At 42.1% G+C, this 21,558-nt stretch overlaps 1 protein-coding gene across 12 annotated transcripts in view; it reads left to right on the top strand.

Moving 5' to 3' along the window:
- Nucleotides 1–21,558, top strand: part of POU2F1 (POU class 2 homeobox 1) — a 185,471-nt gene that overhangs the window by 137,922 nt on the left and 25,991 nt on the right. For 9 of the 12 annotated variants that reach the window (XM_082702712.1, XM_082702701.1, XM_082702708.1 and 6 more), the window contains 8 exons: nucleotides 1,161–1,349; nucleotides 2,825–2,951; nucleotides 4,027–4,121; nucleotides 10,087–10,260; nucleotides 15,092–15,233; nucleotides 16,208–16,353; nucleotides 17,593–17,772; nucleotides 19,853–19,970. In XM_082702712.1, coding sequence (XP_082558838.1) covers nucleotides 1,161–1,349; nucleotides 2,825–2,951; nucleotides 4,027–4,121; nucleotides 10,087–10,260; nucleotides 15,092–15,233; nucleotides 16,208–16,353; nucleotides 17,593–17,772; nucleotides 19,853–19,970 — 1,171 coding nt within the window. The remainder of the gene's footprint in view (nucleotides 1–1,160; nucleotides 1,350–2,824; nucleotides 2,952–4,026; nucleotides 4,122–10,086; nucleotides 10,261–15,091; nucleotides 15,234–16,207; nucleotides 16,354–17,592; nucleotides 17,773–19,852; nucleotides 19,971–21,558) is intronic. The other 3 variants (XM_082702705.1, XM_082702704.1, XM_082702707.1) reach the window with 1 other exon arrangement.

Genomic DNA, 21,558 nt, shown 5'->3' with positions numbered 1-21,558 from the left:
AAAAATTAATATGTTTATATACTAGAGAAAATATTTATAAGCAAATATAGCTTGATAGGTATTTTGAATGGTTTGATTTTGATACTTACGCCTCTGGTGCGGAAGTTCTGTTGGATCCTTCTAGAAGGAGGGTTGTGCCACCAGGTGAATGCACCTAAGAGTATATCCCAAGGTGGGGTACCTGGCTGGCTTAGTCGGCGGAAGAGCATGCGAATCTTGATCTCAGGGTCCTGAGCCCAAGCCCCATGTTGGGGGTGGAGATTACCAACAAAAAGAAAAGCATACGAAAAAGATTCTGTGGTTCCTTCTTGTTTGATGGGAACATGCCACCAAAAGGAAGGCAAAACACACTTACTACTTTGTATTTGCAGTAAGTTGCATTATGAAAGCCAGTTTAAATCTGCTCTAAATACATTTTTTGTTTTACTCTATGGGTTTGTTTTGAGAGACTAGTGTCCACCAGAGTCCCAAGGATTCCAGGTTCCTATGGCTGGTGCTTCTGTTAAACCTGGGCTTTAGCATTCATTTGCATGTGAAGAGCGGCTGTCACCACCTGTTTCACCGAGATAATGTATTGGAAAGGGATGTAAAGTTGCCCAGACCCAGTGCTTTCAATAATAGAAAAGACTGGGTTAGGGAGGGGCTGTAGGGAGACTTGGAAAAGAAACAAATGGAGCTCATATTCTTTAGTCATATCTTAGGACATAATGGAAATGATGGAACATGGCAGAGATTCATGCTAATGGGAAGCAGCTGGGCCTTATCAGTTCTTCCCGTGGTCAGATCCAGCATCCTTGTTCCTCATTCATCTGACTAATCACTTGCTGTTCTGTTGGGTGTAAATTTCTTTTCATATCCTGTCAGCATTGATTCTTTTTTTTCCCTTGCTTACTAGTTAATTACTTTTTTGCCTGAACCCTGGGACCCAGGACAAGCTTGAATGACTGTTTAAGTCCAGAGTGAGGGCCACCATTTTAATTTAAATGTTGGGCTGGGAAGTGTAGCTTGATTGCCGATGAACGTTTCCGTCTCGGGCTCGCCGGTGCGGTTGGCCAGCTAAGGTCTTGGACCACCGGCGTTACCTGCCGCAGAGCAGGTGCCTCGCACTGGGGGCCCTTCTCCTTCACACCTTTCAGACTGTGGCTTGTGCTTGTGCTCAGCTCACGTTGACGCCGGCGCAGCAACAGTTGCTGCTCCAGCAGGCCCAGGCCCAGGCCCAGCTGCTGGCCGCCGCCGTGCAGCAACACTCGGCCAGCCAACAGCACAGCGCTGCCGGGGCCACCATCTCCGCCTCTGCCGCCACGCCCATGACGCAGATCCCCCTGTCGCAGCCCATCCAGATCGCGCAGGTGAGTGTCTCCGGTGGCCCGGGCACGGGTGGGGGGGGGGGGCAGAGAAGGGCCGGTTTCCTGTGCTGCAGCATTCACCCTCGGATTGTCATTGTGGGCCCGTCAGGACCCGAGAAGCTCCAGCTCAGGAAGGACACGGCAGCCTTCCTTGCTGCCACCGAGCTGGAAATAACACGTTTGTTTGCTAATTTGAGTTGATATTATAAACACATAACTGATTATTTGAATAACTGACTGTTTATACGAAGTGACAATTCTGGAATAATTAGTTGGCATATTTCTGGAGCAGAGGATGACTGTATTTATTTTAATTAGCTAATTATGGCAGGCCTGGTTCTTTCTCGGGCGCGGCAGCTACCGGTGCCGCTCGAGTGGGTGGGATGGCGCGGGCTCTCTGCTGCCAAAGGAGGCGCTCACTTTCCGGAGTGCGGAGAGTGGGCTTTGGGTTCCACATTCACGTTTTAGGGCAAAGTATCCACAGATACTATAAAGTTATTTACAATGCACAGACAGTGCTACCAAGGAAGAAAGGTCAGTGAAACCCTTTATCTTGAGAAGAGGAAGAAAGTACAGGTAGTCGTATCGGTAAGTCCTACCAAGAATTCTTCGGAGTCTAGTGCGAGACGATGGTCCTTAACCGCCCTAGAGGAGACTCCGAAGTGCGGCAGTGGATTTGCAGTGTAGCTCGAATTGGACTAGATGTTGCAAAGGAGCCAGTTAACTATTGAGTAAAGAATATGTGTCAGACCAATTTTTATGACTGTTCTATACAAGCTTTACCAAGATGTTTAATTTTGGCCTCTTGCTTCATCACCAAATTCACATTAAGTGTGTAAGATCTGAGACCCTGTGTTGATATTATTCTAATAAGATAACGTGCACAGAAACACATTGAAAACTATGAAACACTAAGCCGAGATAAGCAAGTTCAGTATGCTGTGGATTGGATTTTTATGTGGATAGGTCTTTTTAGTTGTTTTTACACTGATTTTGCAGTTGAGTTAGACTGGTACCAATTTTAATGAATCATTATAGATACTTTAATTTATTGATGCAAATTCAGATATAGTGCTCTCAATTTTTATTTAAGAGAAAGATCAGTTGAATATTCAAAAACTCAACATACTCTTTCCTCACTCGATTTGTAAAACCCATATTGGTCTTTACATGTTACAAACTCAACCGTAACCGTTTGTTCTGAGGAAATTTGTAATTACTCTTGGAAACTAGGTTTGGCCTGAGTCAGGACGCAGTAGCTTGCCACACAACTCCTGAGTCCTCCTGGCCGCTCCGGGTTCTTCTTTGTTTCCTCTTCACGCACATCCCCAGGCACACCCCGTTCCGAAGACGGAAGACTGCAAAATAAATATTGACTCTTTTTTATTTGGATGACCCGGTTTATCCTCTGCAGAACCTGATGATTCAGGGAGTTTGATTTCGGGATCTCCAAGCTGTGTTTTAATTGTGTTTTCCAGGATCTGCAGCAGCTGCAGCAGCTTCAGCAGCAGAATCTCAACCTGCAGCAGTTCGTGCTGGTGCATCCGACCGCCAACCTGCAGCCCGCGCAGTTCATCATCTCCCAGACGCCCCAGGGCCAGCAGGGTGAGCGCCGGCGCCGCTCCTGTGGGCGCACCGGGCCGCCGCGCGGGGGCTCCTACACTGGCTACTTTCGCCGGCCCGGGAACTGTCCGTCAGCACAACCGCTCTACTGCATTGACTCTAACTTCCAACTCAGTACTCGTGTTAAGAAAAATGCACCTTTCAGTCAAGTCATTCACTGCCTTTCCTCGGTTTAGTCACGAAGGGGGAACCGAGAGCTTGGCCAAAACCTAAATGAAATCTTTCACATAAATTACTTCTAGTATTTTGATAGTTTTTCTTGAGAATGTCTTATGACATGTGGGCTGAGCATTAAAAGCATATGCTTTTAACAGTCATTTGTTTTAAAGTTTGAAAAGGACAAGGGTATTTACTATATTAGAAGTTGCAGGTTTTTGAGTTATAAAAAAAAGTTTGAGGCCTTTTAATACCAAAAGTTGTTTTGTCATTTCTGTACCGAACAGTTAAGTTCAGTCATGTTTGTAAGATTGGTTACTGGAGTCACTGTAGAGAGATTTCAGGGTATCACGCCTTCACCCCAAGACACATGAGGGCATCTCTACCAGTGCCTCATTATTTCTGTCCTTTAGCCCTCTTCGTCTTGGTGATTCATTCTAAAACCTTTCCTTGTGTAAATACCTGTCCCACTTAATAGACAGCCTGCTCCCTCCCTGAACCAGACAGTCCTCTGGTCCAGCATCTACTGGCAGTTTCCAGTGCAGTCTGGGTTAAGAAGGTGAGCTCTTTTTAGAGTTTCAGGCTGCTTCCATTTAGAGTAAGTACTTATTCATTTTCATCCATTCCTTACTAACTAACATAAAGGATTCGCCAACCAGAGAGCCCCTCAGAGCCAGTATCAAACAAATGCGTCACGTTTACTTTAATGGTTCTTGTCTTCCTGCCCAACTTGTATTTAACAAGATTGAATTTTTAGCAAATAAGACATTAAGAGTTTTAAGACTGATAAAACTATCAAGAGATCAGTTGGAAATTTTCACTTCACTTTCTTACTCTCGGTTTTGCTGTATGTTCAAAGCAATCTTGAGTGTTTCTGACACGACATGTTTGTGTTTTACAGGTCTCCTGCAAGCGCAAAATCTTTTAACGCAACTACCTCAGCAAAGCCAAGCCAACCTCCTACAGTCACAGCCAAGCATCACCCTCACCTCCCAGGTCAGTTTTCTCCCGGGGACGGTTGTTTTCTCTTACCCTGATGTTTTGACGGATTCTTGGACTTGGTTAAATCATAAAACACAGCAAAACCCCATCATACCCTGATAAAAATAATCCAGATAGTTTTCACAAAGTGATCAAAGATTCAAAACAGAACTTACCAGCTTGATAAAGCAGTGCCACCAAACTGATGTCGTCTTTGACCGCCTTTAGGGAGTTCCTGTTTGCTCATGTGTTTATAAAGAATAACTTTGTTAGTGGCAGATGAGCAGTGAGTTCTGGCTATTTGAGCATCATCTCATCTCCCTGACCCCTCCCCTCAGTTGTCTGTAGAGATTTCCACTTGCATTAGGAACCTAGTGCCTCGGTTCAAACAAATCATTGTCCTTGGCACTTTCTCAGAAATTGCAGAGACGTTCTGACCTCTCTGTTCTCTTTCCTTTTGGCTCTAAGATCTTGCTTTGGCTCATTTCTATTAGAGTTAATGTGTCAGCATCTTGAGATTTAATAGATCATTTGCTTCGTAACCACCTGTGACTCTGAGCAGGTCATTTTACCTCCGTGGACCATCATTTCTTCTTCTGTTGTTGAGGAGGTTGAACTGACTGATCTTGAGTCTCTCTTCCAGCTCTGATTCTCTTTGTTTATAGTCTTGAAAGTTATCATGAGCACATTGCCACATTTGACAAAATGCAACATCTGTTTATGTTTTTAAAAAAAAACTCTTGCAAACTAGGAATAGTTTTCAAACCCAGTAAAAGGCATCTACCGAAAACAAACAAACCCCACATCATACTTCCCATTAAAATCAGGAATAAGGCAAGGATGTCCACTGTCAGCACTTACTCAGCATGGTACTGTAGGGCCTAGCAGTGCAGTAACACACGAAAAGGGAATAAAGGACATACAGATTAGAAAGGAAGATGTAGACCCGTCTTAATTGGTAGACAACATGATAGTCAATGTAGGAAATCCTAAGGAATCTACAAAAGGCTGCTGGAATTAATAAGTGAGTTTAGCAAGAATGTAGGACTAGTGATCAGTCAGTATTAGCAAGGATTGTTTGGAAGTTGAAATTAAGAGGAAAAATATTTACAGTATTTATGGGTAAATGTAACAAGTCATCTGAAGGACTTACATATTGAAAACTACAAAATATTGCTGAGTGAAATTAAAGAAGACCTAAATAAATGGACAGGTATGATATGTTCATGAATCAGAAGACCTACATTGCTAAAATGTGAATTCTTTTCCAAGTCAAGCTATAGATTGAAACAATTCCAATCAGTACCCAACAGGCTTTTTAAAATAGAAATTGGCATGGTGTTTCTAACATTTATATGGAATTGTGGAGGACGTAGAGTAATCAAGCAATTTTGAAAAGTAAAAAAGTTGAAAGACTACCTCATGTCAGGAAATGTTATAAAGCTGTAGTAATGAAGGTAGGATGATAATGGCCCATGGATAGAAGTGAAACCGAATACAAGGGTAAGGAGACCTACACATCTATGGCCAACTGATTTTCCACAAAGATGCCAAAGGATTTCAGTGAGAAAAGGAAAGCCTTCGGTTATCCATAAACACTCCCCCCCAAAAAGAATCTTGATTCTATTTTACACAATTTACAATGATTTATTTGAAATGGGTTATAGACCTAACCTTCCAGAAGAAAACTTGGGAAAAATCTTTGTGTCCTTGGAAAGAAAATGACTTCCTCCTCCTCCTCCTCCTTCTTTTTTTAAGATTTTATTTATCTAAGAAAGAAAGTAAGAGAGAGAACGATGCGGGGGGTGCAGAGGGAAAGGGAGAAACAGACTCCCTGCTGAGCAGGGGGTCCGATGCCCCGCCCTGTCCTAGGACCCTGGGATCCTGACCAGGGTGGAAGGCAGATACTTAACCAACTGGGACACAAAAAGGGGTGTTGGGTAGCTCACTCAATTGAGCATCTGACTCTTGATTTCAGCTCAGGTTATGATCTCAGGGTGGTGGGTCAAGCCCCACTTTGGGCTTCATGCTCAGCAGGGAGTCTGCTTTTTTCCTTTTCCCTCTTTCTCTGCCCCTCCTGGCTCTTGCATGTGTGCTCGCTCTCTAAATAAATAAATCTTTTTTTTTTTTTTAAGAATAGGACACAAGAAGCAGTAATCATAAAAGAAAACGATTAATTTATAAACATGAAAATTCTTTAAAGAATTTAAAAAGGCACAGACTAGAAGAAAATATTCTTCAAATTTATATCTGATAAGACTTACGCTCAGAATTTAAAACAAATTCATACAACTCAATAATATTTTAAAAAGGGGGGTATGTGCAAAATATTTGAAAATACTTCACCAAAGAAGAAGGTATGTGAATGCCCAGTAACCATATAAAAAGATGCTCAAGATCATATGTCATCAGGGAGATGCAGAGGAACTATCACTACACACACTAGAATGGGCAAAATTTAAAAGGCTGTGACAATACCAAGTGGAAAGCAACTGGGTTCTTTCATATATTGTTGGTGGGCCTGCAAGTTGGGGCAAACGCTCTGGAGAACAGTTTGGCAGTTTCTTACAGAGTTAAATATGCAGGTACCTTATGGCCCAGCACTTCTGCTCCGAGAAATGAAAGCATATGTCCGAGCCAAGACCTGTATATAAATGTCCAGAGCAGTTTTATTCGTCATCATCCTAGCCTGGAAACAACCTCAATGTCCAGCAGCTGGTGACTAGGTGACATCATTTTTGGCATATCCTTATGATGGAATGCTGCTCGGCAATGGGAAGAAATGGACGTGTGAAACACTCACCAACGGGTGTGCATTTTGGAAGCATCGTGTTACGTGGAGGAAGCCCAGCACAAAGGGCAGCAGACTGTATGATTCAGCATGTGTGGTGTCTTAGAAGGCAGAACTGTAGGGACAGAAATCCTGTCAGTGCTTGCCAGGGGCTGGGGGCTAAGGGTGGAGATTGGTGGCAAAGAGCACAAAGGAACTTTTGTGGGGGGTAGAATGTTGTATATCTTAATTGTTGCAGCAGTTCTATGTCTATATGCAGTTGTCAGAGCATCAAACTGTACACTTTTAAATTTACATTTTATTGTGATTATGCTGCATATAAAAATCAGGTTGGAGTTTGGAAAAAAGCCTGTACCAGCAGTTCCTTCCCAGCTTCCACGCTCAGCTCACAGGGCAAGGCTGGTGTGGCTTCACCTGACCCCTGCGCATTGACTTCTCCTCTGCTGTTGCTAGCTTTGGCCCGGTGCAGCCTGAGGTTTCTGGAGTTGGGGTAACTTATCTGTAACCACCCCACCAAGAGGGACGCTATTTTTAGTCCTTTCTTATTGGAGGACGGGGCTTCTTCAAGCCTGGAGATGAAGTCACAGTTCAATAGCCGAGACTCCCCTCTGCCCGGCAGCCAGGGTCCCTGGGGCGTGTGCAGCTGCAGGATTCTAACTCGGTTGCTGCGGGGTCGGGCTCCTCGCGCACGGTCAGGGTGAACGACCTGCCTCGTCAGCAGCATCTGAGGGAGAGGAGCTTGGTTGTCCTCACTGAGACAGGACGGCAGAGACGCGCTTACTCCAGTTGTGGGCCTGGGTCGTGTCTACCGCGTGGTTTCTGGGCCGGCTGGTTGGGTTGGAAAGAGCACATCACTCTCCAGGTTGAAGTTTGGGGTGTAGGACGCATGTAAATTACAAGAAAACTCACAGCTGCAGGCTCTGGCTGTCATGCCGGCTTCGACGCCCTCAGCTGGGCTACTTCCCAGGAAGGCTGAGTCTGCAGCTCGGCTGTAGTCAGGCAGCACCTTCCACGATCGAAGACTCACACCGACAGGTGCCAATCAGGGCTTGGGAGCAAAACAGAGTAGCCTTATGTTTGTGTAATAAGGAAATCTAGTATTTTATTCAAAAGAAGAAAGATTATACCTTCATGTCTTCAGATAAACTCTAGATAGATTTAAATAAATATTTAAAAACAGAGAGGAAGCCAACACACTGTTAAAGGAATTTTATCTGAGTTAGAAATAAGTGAAAGCTTTCTCAGATTTGAAGCAATAAAATATTAGAAAGAAAAAAAAAAGTTCACCCAAATGACAGTTTAAAACCTATGTACACTGAGAAAGAAAAGGAAAAAAACAGATTGTGAAATCTATTTGTACTAATGCAACAAAGATTTACTCTCTAACATCTGGTGAGCTCCATAGGGATTAGAATAAAGAGACCATTAATAGACACATGGCTATGGATCTAAATTGATTGATAAAGAAATACAAGTAATAATTGGCACATGGGAAAATTTCTGAGTAATAAGAAATTCAAATTAAGGCAATAGTGAAGTACCATATACTCCTTTAATTAGCAATACATCTTTAAAAACTGCTACCACAATCATGTCGAAGAAACTAGCATTTTATAGTGAGAACCAACATGATGTGTATCAAAAGCCATGGAATTATTTATGATGTGCCCTTTAACCAGGTATAGAAAATCACTTCTGGGGGCGCCTGGGTGGCTCAGTGGGTTAAAGCCTCTGCTTTCGGCTCAGGTCATGATCCCAGGGTCCTGGGATCGAGCCCCACATCGGGCTCTCTGCTCAGCAGGGAGCCTGCTTCCTCCTCTCTCTCTGCCTGCCTCTCTGCCTACTTGTGATCTCTGTCTGTCAAGTAAATAAATAAAATCTTTAAAAAAAAAAAAGAAAGAAAATCACTTCTGAATTTATCTCAACTAGTTACAAAGGTGGGAAAAAGAATCCTATGTATAAAGTTTTTCATTATGTTATTTGGTAACTATCTTAACGAAAACATAAATGAAAAAAGTATCTAGCAATGAAGAAATTGTTAAGTTAGTTAGGATAATATCTCTTCAGTCAGCCTTTGAAAATGATAATTATGAAGCAGAGCATAAAATTATATATATTATAATTACAGTTAAAGTTAAGAATGTAGGGGCCCCTCGGTGGCTCAGTCATTAAGCATCTGCCTTCGGCTCAGCTCATGATCCCAGGACTGGGATCGAGTCCTGCATCGGGCTCCCTGCGCAGCGGGAAGCCTGCGTCTTCCTCTGCCGCTCCCCCTCCTTGTGTTCCCTCTCTCTCTCTAAAATCTCTAAAGTTAAGAATGTAGATCCAAGGCAGGGAAGAACCTGGTAGAGGTAATAAGTAGGTTTTAGGGCATTGTGTATGGTGATAGTATGCAATCACGAATGTGTCCTTATCTTCTGACTCCTCCAGATGCACACATTAAATGTATACAGCTTCTTTTACATCAGTCATACCGAGTAAAAACAAAGTTTACTGTTTGACTTTGTGCCCTGTGGACCCTTCCAGTGTCTTAATAATATAAAAGTTACTCTGATGTGTGAGATGCAGGACTTGTTATTGAAGATATGAAAATTACTTAGAACTTGTGTGAGATACATGTAGAGGTTAAATAAACATAGTACAACAAATGAAAACAGCATAAAAAAGGAAAGAAGTGTAGGTCTACGAAAAGATATACAAAAAAAAAGAAGCTAAGTCATTTAAACTGTAGGTGATTTACTCTCCCCTTAAACTGTTTTTATAACACTGTGTTGTAAGTTGGAGATGTGCTAGTGATGAACAAAACGGATGTGGTCCCTGCTCTTTTGAAACTTACACCTTAAGTGGCATATTGATGAAGAGATTTTTTAAAATAGTCTAATTTGTTATGTATGCTCTGAACACAAGTATCTTATGCACACATATATTTGAAAACCCGAGTATAATGGGTTTCATTTTTGAGTAGTTAATTTTTTCTCCTGGACTGGACGTGTCTAACTGTAAGCGTAGCCGTGGCACACACGGGCTGGCACGCTGCCCTCCTCGCCAGGCCGGTACACTGTGCCTTCCGCGGGTCCCACGGTCCACGTAGTTCTTACAAAGGCTGCTGCTCCGTAAGTTGTTCGCGTGTGGCACATCCCAGTGGGTCATTGTGTGCGCCTGTTCTCATGTCCTTCGTCCCCGGAACAGCCAGCAACCCCGACGCGCACGATAGCAGCCACTCCGATCCAGGCACTCCCCCAGAGCCAGTCGACACCAAAGCGAATCGATACCCCCAGCCTGGAGGAGCCCAGTGACCTTGAGGAGCTTGAGCAGTTTGCCAAGACCTTCAAACAAAGACGAATCAAACTTGGATTCACTCAGGTAGGATGCGGAAGGTTCCCCGGCTTTGGTGTCGCCTAGTTTTAGATTGGAACTTGTTCTTAGCCGTTTTCTGCGTTTATAGATTTAGATTGCTCATCATATAGTCAGTATAAATGTATGATTTAATGTTAGGTTAAAATCTTTAATCTTTAATGTTAGGTTAAAATCTTTAAGATGTCTCTCAGAACACCGGCCTCTGAAGTCATAATTAGACCAATAAAAGGTGAGAGTTTAAAAGATTGTTTGGGAATACGGTAATTATAGTGAGGGTTTTATCTGTGGGACATCTGGTTCTAGGCCTTAGTGCTCTGAGTAAAGGTTGCACGGGGAAAGCCTGAGAGAATTGTTTCAAACAGATTTTTGGGAGGGAGTAGGGGGCCAGTGGAGAAAGACAGACAGACAGACACACACACACAATAAGCCCAAACTGAAAGTAAACAAATAGAAATCTGTTAAATCTGAAAAGTCAAAATTAATCAAAATCCAAATTAATTTTTTTTAATGTCACCTAGCAGAGGGCTTTTAATGTGGAATAAGTTTAACGGTCTGAACAGGCATCTGGGTATGCGGTATCCTTGTTCCAAGTGCTACCACGGTTACCTCCGATGAACGGGTCACAAATGATACTTTGAAAGCAGGGAAAGAATTAAGCCGCGTAGCAGTTATGTAAAATGATATGAGATCATTAGATGGAAAACAGTTGCCGAAGTATAGAGGATTGGGTGTTTTTATGGAATCAGGAAAAACCTGCTGTTTTCTTAGAATATAATTACCATGTGAAGATTAAGCCACTACTTAAACATTGTCCAAATTATTTTCAGTTGAAAGTAAAGTATGCGCTGTTGTGGTAGATCAAAAACCAGGGATGATATCCCTCTTTCCTCTGTGTTTTTAAGAGCAGACTTTTTGTTCCTTATATTTCTCTGGTAAGTTATTTTTGCTTAAAGAAACTAATTACATATTAGGAACATGAAACGATTTTTTAAGTAGATACAGTTTTAGAGAAAATGTAGTTATCTTTGTGAGCAAATTACAATTCATAGAGTTCAGTACTTTTGAAATATCTTAACAATCTGGCTTGTTTTTAAAACAGAAAGCTAGGAGCACCTTGGTGGCTCAGCGGGTTAAGCTGCTGCCTTCGGCTCAGGTCATGATCTCAGGGTCCTGGAATCAAGCCCCGAATTGGGCTCTCTGCTCAGCGGGGAGCCTGCTTCCTCCTCTCTCTCTGCCTGCCTCTCTGCCTACTTGTGATCTCTGTCAAATAAATAAATCTTTAAAAAAAAATTTTTTTTTAACTTTTACCCAAATAGCGTTTAGCCTTTCTGTGGCATTTGAGCCAAAACATTGCTAGTGTTGTTTCTCCTTCTCTTAACTTTCTCTTTCTTTTTACGGAAAGGAGCTTCGTTATGGTCTGGTGCTTTTTGGTTTTATCCTGTTATCTGGGATGACTCTTACTGATTTTTCAGAATGACTTTGACATACCACTGGCAGCATTTTGCAGAATTTAACTGCGTGGATTACAGCACCTATTACTGGCGCAGGATGGGAAAATCAACCTTTATTTTTTTTTTTAATATTTTATTTATTTATTTGACAGAGATCACAAGTAGATGGAGAAGCAGGCAGAGAGAGAGAGAGGGAAGCAGGCTCCCTGCTGAGCAGAGAGTCCGATTCGGGACTCGATCCCAGGACCCTGAGATCATGACCTGAGCTGAAGGCAGCAGCTTAACCCACTGAGCCACCCAGGTGCCCTCAACCTTTATTTTTAAGTCACACTATCCCAGTTGTAGTTTTTCAAAGGTTGCTTTGTATCCTGTTGATATACACACACAGGGGTAGTTGTTAGTTTAAACAACACGTTAGTAAGTGTTTTAAACAGCAATTTTTTTTTTTTAAGATTTTAGTTATTTGAGAGAGAAAATGCGAGAGAGAGCATGAAGGGAGGAAGGAGCAGAAAAAGAAGCAGATTCCCTGCTGACAGGACCCCCGCCCCCGACACCGGCCTTGATCCTAGGACCCTGAGCTCATTACCTGAGCCTCCCAGGCATGCCCTAAACAGTAATTTTCTATTTACTTAATTGGTTAAAAGATTGCTGTAGGTGTCACTATATAGTTGGGAGGCATACCAGAGTATAACACTTTTATCACATGTGGTAGATTCATTATTTCCAAATTGCAGCCTTTGCTCTTTTAAAAAGTATCAGGGGCTCCTGGCGGTCTCAGGTGGTTCCATGCCTGACTTCGGCTCAGGTCATGGTCTCAGGGTCCTGGGATCAAGCCCCGAGTCAGGCTCCCTCACTTGGTGGATTGATCTCAGGGTCATGAGATCGATCCCCATGTCAGACTCTGCACTCAGTGTGGAATCGGCTTAGGACTCTCTCTCCCTCAGCTGCACAACCACCTCCCGCCCCACCGCCTCACATGCTCTCTCTCAAATAAATAAATAAATCTTTTAAAAATTTTTTAAAATACGAAGTAAAATTGTATTATAAATCCCACATGGATAGTTGATGGCATGGCTCTATGTGTAGCCACCATTAAAGACATTTATTTTTATAGTGATGTGATTTTTGATGTGTTATTTTTGTATACTTACCAATAGCGTTACTTTTCATAGAAAGATATTACAGAAGTTTTTGAGAAATTCTTAGCAAATTATGCAGATATGATGTCAGAAGACATTTATTTTCATCTGACTACGACAGCAGCTCTTCTTCTCAGAGAATTGCAAGGTTTAGTTGGCGCAGCTTTCTAGAAAGCTATAATCTAAACAAATAAAGTGGCCCAGACATGCATATATGTGACAAACAAAGCATGTTTGTAGTGAATATTTATTGATTGACTGAAGTAAGATCTAACAAATGTATAATGATACCGATATAGATAAACCTGTTTCTACAGATACATTTGTATATAAATAGTAATGGACACCAGTTATACCCATTCACACCATCCTGGTTCTTTCGGTTTTACTATAATTGGAAGGAAATCAATAAGCAGTCCATTTCTGCTTTTAGAGATTGTATGTTCAAAGCTGTCAATGAAACTTTTTGTGATGGTGGGAATGTTCTGTATTTGTGTGTTCAGTACAATAGCCATTATCCACATGTGGCTACTGAGCGTTTGACAGACAGCTAGTGGTGCTAATAAGGAACTGAGTTTTTAATTTATTTGATTTGAATTAATTCAAGTTTATGTAGCCACATCAGTTGAAGTTCTGATATTCTCTCTACCTCGTTTTATCATATAGTTTGAACATTTTTAAAAGATTTTATTTATTTATTTGACACACAGAGAGAGACCACAAGTAGGCAGAGAGGCAGACAGAGAGAGGGGGAAGCAGGCTCCCCGCTGAGCAGAGAGCCCGATGTGGGGCTTGATCTCAGGACCCTGAGATCATGACCTGAGCCGAAGGCAGAGGCCACCTAGGCACCCCTAGTTTGAACATTTAAACCTATACCTCTGTTAAACTTTTTATCAGAAGTTGCGCACCAGTAAGAAAATGGAGTTTTCTTAAGAATGTTTGTTTTTTGGGGGGCCCCCTGGATGGCGCAGTCAGTGAAACATCTGCCTTCGGCTCAGGTCATGATCTCAGGGTCCTGGGATCGAGTCCCTCATCGGGCTCCCTGCTCGGTCGGAAGTCTGCTGCTCGCTCTCTCCCACTGCCCCTGCTTGTGTTCCCTCTCTGTGTCAAGTAAAGAAATAAAATCTTGGGCGGGGGAAAGGTTTTTTTTCCTTTCCTTAACTACCACCTAGATGCAGGTGCTAATAAATGATGTAGTATCGGATTGGGAGGGCTGGGGGGTATCCAAGGACTAGGATAATCTCAGTTCAAAATAAGTGTGGTTGCAGTTGTTGGGAGTTGGCTGTTGCATGGTAGAATTGGCTGTGTAGTACTTAGGACTAGAAATGTTACCTTTCTGTCCTGCCACTAAACTAATTGAAATGAGAGCATGAATCATTTAAACTCCATGAGTTTCTATTACCTGTATATAAAATAACTACTAAGATAACGGCTTTTTTCAGCTTTAACAGGAGAGATTCAGCTGGAAGAAAAGCACTGTATACATTTCAAAGGTTATAGGCTTATAAAGAAAGACATCTTTTGTAATATATTCAGGGGATCATTGTTCTATTGCTATAAGGTTACCAAGTTTCCAGTGCCCATGAAGGTTTAACTAAGTGGGTCAAACCTCTCTACTGTGAATTTCTGTCTCTATAATGGTTACAAAAGTAGTCTTTTAGGATACCTGTTTTTGTAACCAACTTTGAAATCCAAACTAAGGGTGGAAAATAGATTTTTTTTCACTGCTTCCAGAAATACTTTACGGGGGGCAGGAGGAACGTGCAGGGAGAGTGAGGCCTTATTTCTAAATTCTAAAGTGATTTATAGGAAGTTTGGCTAGTTCAGAAGTACCTGAAGTTATCTAAGCATTTACATCTATTAACTCTATAGGACACACAGGTAACTGGCTTTAAGGATTATTTAAATCATTGTGGTTGTATCAGTTAAGGGGCTTGATAGGATATCAGCACTGTCTTTTGAAACTTAGAAATATTTGATAGCTTGATTGTTACATGAGGTAGCAAGAAGAGACTCAAAACAGAAAATAGGAGTTACAAATTTTGTCATAATTCAGGCCTAGTAACCGTCCTTGTTGAATGCTGTGCTTGGCCCAAGGTTGGATGCATTTGTGGGACCCGGTAAATGGAGTGATTGTTGAGTCTTTAGAACAGTTTCTGCAGCAGCACCCTTGAGTGAGGACTTTGGACATTAGTGAGACAAATTTCTTCTCTTCCTCTCCCCCTCCTGCTCTGTATTACCGTGCAGGGTGATGTTGGGCTCGCTATGGGTAAACTGTATGGAAATGACTTCAGCCAAACGACCATCTCTCGCTTTGAAGCCTTGAACCTCAGCTTTAAGAACATGTGCAAGCTAAAGCCACTCTTGGAGAAGTGGCTAAATGATGCAGGTGAGTGACTATATAAGACACTTCCTCACTGTCCAATGGAATTTTGCAGCAGATGTTTACACGTGGGTTTATGTTTCCTGTTGCATTCTTGGTACTTCAGAACATCGAAAATCACTCATGTTGGAAGGGTCATTGTCAGTTATGACGCCGTAAGTCAGAGAGTCATGCACTTAGCTCTAGTAATTACAAAGTACACAATGAACAATGATTTTTAGCCTTGGAATATTTCTTGTATTTGAACCAGAGTTAGGGATAGTCGAAGCAAGAGGATAAGAAGTCCTGTGTATTTAGATAACGCTTGAAAAACAGATTTATAGGTTCTTCCTTGATGGATCATCGTAAACTTCCTATTGATCATATTTCTGCTTTTGTTAGTAATATTTCATAGAGAAAAAGTTGCACTGCTGGTTTTAACTTTGGTCTTTTGTACTGAGATTTCCTCTTGGAAAATTTGGATTTTGAGTCACAGTATTATAGGCTCTGAGAGCCGTAAGGAACCACAGAGAGCTTCTAGACCGTGGTTCTCACTGTAGATATGAACAAAAGTCAGGTCTTTGGAAAAGACAGACCTGTCATAGCCACCCTGGGACGATCTGCTTCCACAGCTCGGGGGGAGGCCTCAGCATGAGCAGTCTTACTGAGTTCCACAGCTCGGGGGGAGGCCTCAGCATGAGCAGTCTGTCTTACTGAATTCCGCAGGTGCGAACACCTCATTTTCTGTCCAGTGCAGACAAACGCAGAGATGTCTGTGACATGACCAGGGCCATTGGACTATTAAGTGCCCGAACCTTGTTTAAACTTTACTTAGAAAGATCTATGGTAGAGAATGATGTTTTAATGTAGGTTATGAAAACCTTCCCGTGCTTGCTTTTAACTTAACATATTTTTGTCAGTTTTGTTGTCCTTAATATATGTATCACGTGCATGAATCACGCTCCACTAACTTGACTTCTGTGTTTTCTTCTTTCTTACAGAGAACCTCTCATCTGATTCAGGTCTCTCCAGCCCAAGTGCCCTGAATTCTCCAGGGCTGGGAATGGAAGGCTTGAACCGCAGGAGGAAGAAACGCACCAGCATAGAGACCAACATCCGTGTGGCCTTAGAGAAGAGTTTCTTGGAGGTTAGGTTTTTACTCTCCTTGTACATATGATTGTCTGTGTAATGTTTGGTGCTGTAGGTGACAAAAGACGGACTTGTCAGCCTCAGTCCTGTAACCTAGTGGAGAACAGTGGGCAAAGCCAGTTACTGAACATCAGAAACAGAACCGGCGTGCAGGGTGCAGGAGAGCCCAGGCTCGAGCCATGTGAGCCCCAGTGGGACAGGCAGCAGCTGCCCCGGGAGAGCGGGGGAAGCACTGGAAGCAGAGGAAACGCAAGAGCAAAGGCATCCAGGGAGGGAACACCTCAAGGTAGATCCGGCGACACACGGATGGTTTGGTGTGACTAAATTCTAGTGTCTGGGCGCCTGGAATAGTCGTTTGGTACCGGCAGGCTGCGGGCCTTGGATCGCCAAGAGCGGGTTGGCCTGTTCGTTTGTTAGTTACTGCCCTGGGGGTATCGCAGTCTGAGCTTCCCGTCACATTTTGACTTCCCTAATGTAGAAAAGGCGGGAGGAACACTGAGTCAGGAATCTTTATCCATTCGACCACTTTTATTAGCTGTGTGACTGGTCAAGTTACTGGATTTCCTAGGCTGAAGTCCCTTTATCTGTGAATCCCCGCCCTTCCTGCCCAGTAGGCTTATTGCAGGCCTCACTGTCCTGGTGAAGGCATGTCCTGAAGCATGAGAAGCTCTTAAATTCCTACTGAGATAACGAAGTTGTATTGATGATAAATCGAATAAAATTGATAATTTTATTCAAGATTGATAGCCCTTAAGAAAAAAAAATATATATATATTCAAGAATAACTTAGGGCACCTGGGTGGCTCAACTGGTTAAGCATCTGCCTTCGGCTCAGGTCATGATCCCAGGGTCCTGGGATCGAGCCCCGTGTTGGGCTCCTTCCTCAATGGGGAGCCTGCTTCTCTCTCTGCCTGTCGCTCCCCTGCTTGTGTTCTCTCTCTTTCTCTCTCTCTGACCAATAAAATCTTTAAAAAAAAAAAAAAAAAAAGAATAACTTACTCTTAATTAATATGAATAAGTTTAATAAATATATGTTCATTAGAATGTTTATCTGTAGAAGTTCTTCATTAAAAGCCAGCCAATATGGTCATAGGTATCCCAGCTTCATTCTCCGATTTGTAGCTCCCCATTAGTTTATTTATGTCAGTAGTTTAAAAAGCTGCCCCCCCCACAAAAAATTTTTTTTAATTAAAATAATAAAAAGGTATTCCAAAAGATGATTTTTTTTCCCCTTTAGAATCAAAAGCCTACCTCGGAAGAGATCACCATGATTGCTGATCAGCTTAGTATGGAAAAGGAAGTGATTCGTGTTTGGTTTTGTAACCGTCGCCAGAAAGAAAAAAGAATCAACCCACCAAGCAGTGGTGGAACCAGCAGTTCACCTATCAAAGCAATTTTCCCCAGTCCGACCTCACTGGTAAGGATAAAAAATAGAGGACGCAAGCTCAAGGACGGATTTCTATGATTTTATAAATGATCTATGAAATTGACTTACTTCCTAACAGTACTTTATTGTATATATATGTTCACGTTGAGTAAGTGTATGTAAATTTCTATTTTAAATGTTATTAAGTGGGACACCTGGGTGGCTCAGTTGGTTGAGCGTCTGCCTTCGGCTCAGGTCATAATCAAGTCCCACATCAGACGCCCTGCGCAGCGGGGAGCCTGCTTCTCCCCGTTCTTGTGTTCTCTCTCTCTCTCTCTCTCTCTCTCTGACAAATAACTAAATAAAATCTTGAAAAAAAAAAAAAAAAGACGGAGGTTTAAAAAAAAATTAAATGATACTAAAGTAATTAAATCTCATGTTGTCATTAAGCCAAGAACTTAGTGATCTTTCTTTTTTAAAGTGAGCAGTTTTAATCTTTTCCTGTTTCATGGTGGCTTGTTTCATTATTCTCTTCTCTGATGTAGCTTATTTGGTTACTCTCGAACTGTGGGAGCAGATTTGCTGGGTTCCAGTTGCCTGAAAAAAAATCTTTAGTTGCTTTTTCTTCATGTTGGGTCTTGGGGTTTTGTTGTTCTTCCTTTGTTTTGTTTTGAGGGGGAGCGGGTGGGGGTTCTCAAGCAGACTCCCCACTCAGCACGGATCCAACGCAGGGCTCAGTCTCACCGCCCTAAGCCGAAATCAAGAGTGGGATGCTTAATCGGCTAAGCCACGCAGTTGCCCCTATATTCATGTTGGGTTTTAAAATCCAGTTTATTGAACTTACATGAAGAGGTGACAGTGAATTCCATATAACCTTTAGCTCTGAACTGATATGAATTCAACCATCTCACGTCTTCACTCTCAAACATATGTGGGACTGTTCTTTGCCGACCTCATTGAGTAACTTGAATGCATTGCTTTGGAAGAGTATTCTAGAACTGAGGGAACATGCGGCGGTCATGTACTCCCCTGATCTTAAGGATGATGGCAAATGTGACTCCATATTTCCAACCAGAATTCCACAGATGAGAAGTAGATTGTTGGGTTTGGATTTTTGATCTTCCCTTATTAATTTGTTCTTATTATATTTGAATATCACTCGAAAACTGCTTTTTAAACTAAAGTCATCATTAAGAGCGCGTACTTGGTTGTTAAGGGAAAGCTGTGGTTGTTGAGTGGTTGGGCTTTAATCATGAAGTTCCTGACATAGTAGTTATGAAAAAGATAGTCTTTAGATACGGTCCTGTTTTATGTAGGTGGCTATTTTGTGTTTTGGATCTATTTGTTACTGAAAGGAAGACAGTGTTTCTTACAAAACTGTAGAAGTATTTTATGTTATTTCAAAAAGAAACTGCAAGCTTTTAAAAAATTTGCCTCACATTCTTTCCATAATATCATTTCATTAAAAACAAAAACAAGACAGTCTTGTCTCCACCTGACCAAAAGTAAAAGCAATCCAAGATTCCCTGATTCTCTGATCCTGTTGAATAGTTTTCGTGTAGATTAAGTTGATAATTGGTATAATATTTTTTATTTATTTGGAGTAATTCTGACTCACCATCATTGAAATTTAGGAATTTCTAAATTATTTCTTTTTAAAACCTGGGCAAAGCCATTTTTCCTATCAGAAAGAAAACCAACTTTTTTTTTTTTTTTTTAAAGATTTTATTTATTTATTTGTCAGGCATAGAGGGAGAGCGAGCGAGTGAACACAGGCAGACAGAGAGGCAGACAGAGGCAGAGGGAGAAGCAGGCTCCCTGCCGAGCAAGGAGCCCGATGCGGGACTCGATCCCAGGACGCTGGGATCATGACCTGAGCCGAAGGCAACCGCTCAACCAACTGAGCCACCCAGGCGTCCCAAAACCAGCTTCTAATAGCAGCCTTTGAACATGTCTATTTTCTCAATTCCAAGATCAAAAGATAATTATAAAATTATTCCCTCTTAGGCCCTTTTAATTCTTTTTTATCTGGAATTTTAAAATTGTTACAGGCAAAATACATCTTCAGTATTGGTATACATTTTCTGATTTTTTTAAAATGCTTTTGCATTTTTCCATTTCTGACCTCTAGGTGGCAACCACACCAAGCCTTGTGACGAGCAGCGCGGCCACGACCCTCACGGTCAATCCAGTCCTCCCGCTGACCAGCGCGGCGGTGACGAGCCTCTCTGTTACAGGTAACGTGACCGGTAAGGCAGCCGGGCTGTGCTGCTCGCGCACCAGCGGCAGGCCTGTGACAGGTCTCTCTGAGAATTGTGAACGCTACTGCGAATTAAGGCTCTAAACGACAAATATGTATCACTTTTTTGTAAAGTCCTATATAAAAACCTGAACTCCAGAAAAGAGGCATCATTAATTTTTTCAGAAAAAATAACTTTCACGTAAAGTTTTTTTTTATCTCTTTTGTTCTTTCCCACATTACTCTTATCTTCTACATTGTTCCAGACTTACCTTTCACAACTCCCAACTTTTTTTCAAGTAACTCCTTAAAAGCCTTCAGTGGCTGCAGTTTTTTGTATTCCGGAAAGCATCCAAGTTCATCATCAATTCACGGCAGGTCATTTCCACTCTGGATCTTGTCCTCCGCTAGTCTTTTTTCCCTTCCACCCTCAGTGCACAGGAAGATTCCATCTGTGCCTTTGTAAACATCCCCACCGCCTGAAACCTTAGCCCTGCCTGCACTTCTCTCCGATAGCAGGGAAACTACCCCAGCATAGGTATCTATTCTTTCTGGAAATACTCTTGCTTTTCTTTTCCACCTGCTTATATTATAAATGATTGTATTTTTCTACTTTTGTCTTTTCCAGTAGACTTTGCGCTTCTTAGAAGATCTAAATATTCTTTTTGCAGTCTCAGTGTCTAGTTTAGTGCCTGACACATTAACTATAAAAGGAATAAATAATTTTTCCTTTGGCCTCCTTTAAAATAGCACATTTCCCAAGTACTTTTAAGATAACTCAGTGTTGGGGCGCCTGGGTGGCTCAGTGGGTTAAAGCCTCTGCTTCGGCTTAGGTCATGATCTCAGGGTCCTAGGATCGGGCCCCACATCGGGCTCTCTGCTCAGCGGGGAGCCTAATTCCTCCTCTCTCTCTGTCTGCCTCTCTGCCTACTTGTGATCTCTGTCTGTCAAATAAATAAATATTAAAAAAAAAAAAAAAAACAGCGTTGTCATCAGAAGTTTTTTAGTGCTATATGATGCATGGGGCATTCTGTAGTTATTCACCGGGTTGATTACTGCTAGTAGTAAAGCCTCGAATGGATTTGTGCTATTTCACAGTCAAGCGTGAATTTAACCTAGAGTTGAGGAATTTGATTGTCTTCACGCATGTCTTCACCAACTTCTTTGGTTCTATGATCTCACTGGGCTTTTATATAGTTATTAAATTTCTAAGTCATTAGGAAATCTCATAATTTTGTTTACTTATTTAGAGTAGCACTTTTTTAAAAAGCAGGCTTAAAGCGGAACCCAGTGCAGGGCTCGTAGTCATGAACCTGAGATCAAGACCGGAGTTGAAATCAAGAGTCGGCTGCTTAACATACTGAGCCACCCTGGCACCCTAGAATAGTATTTTTTTTTTTTAAGATTTTATTTATTTATTTGACAGACAGATCACAAGTAGGCAGAGAGCCTGATGCGGGACTCGATCCCAGGACCCTGAGATCGTGACCTGAGCTGAAGGCAGAGGCTTTAACCCACTGAGCCACCCAGGCGCCCCGAGAATAGTACATTTTGACCTTTTTGGGGTTTTAGAGCTCCTGGAAAACTTGATGAAAGCT

The sequence above is a fragment of the Mustela nivalis genome, assembly GCF_964662115.1.
Source record: "Mustela nivalis genome assembly, chromosome: 16".
Classification (NCBI taxonomy): domain Eukaryota; kingdom Metazoa; phylum Chordata; class Mammalia; order Carnivora; family Mustelidae; genus Mustela; species Mustela nivalis.
Note: the sequence above shows the minus strand (reverse complement) of the source record. Positions and strands in the feature narration are given on the sequence as shown.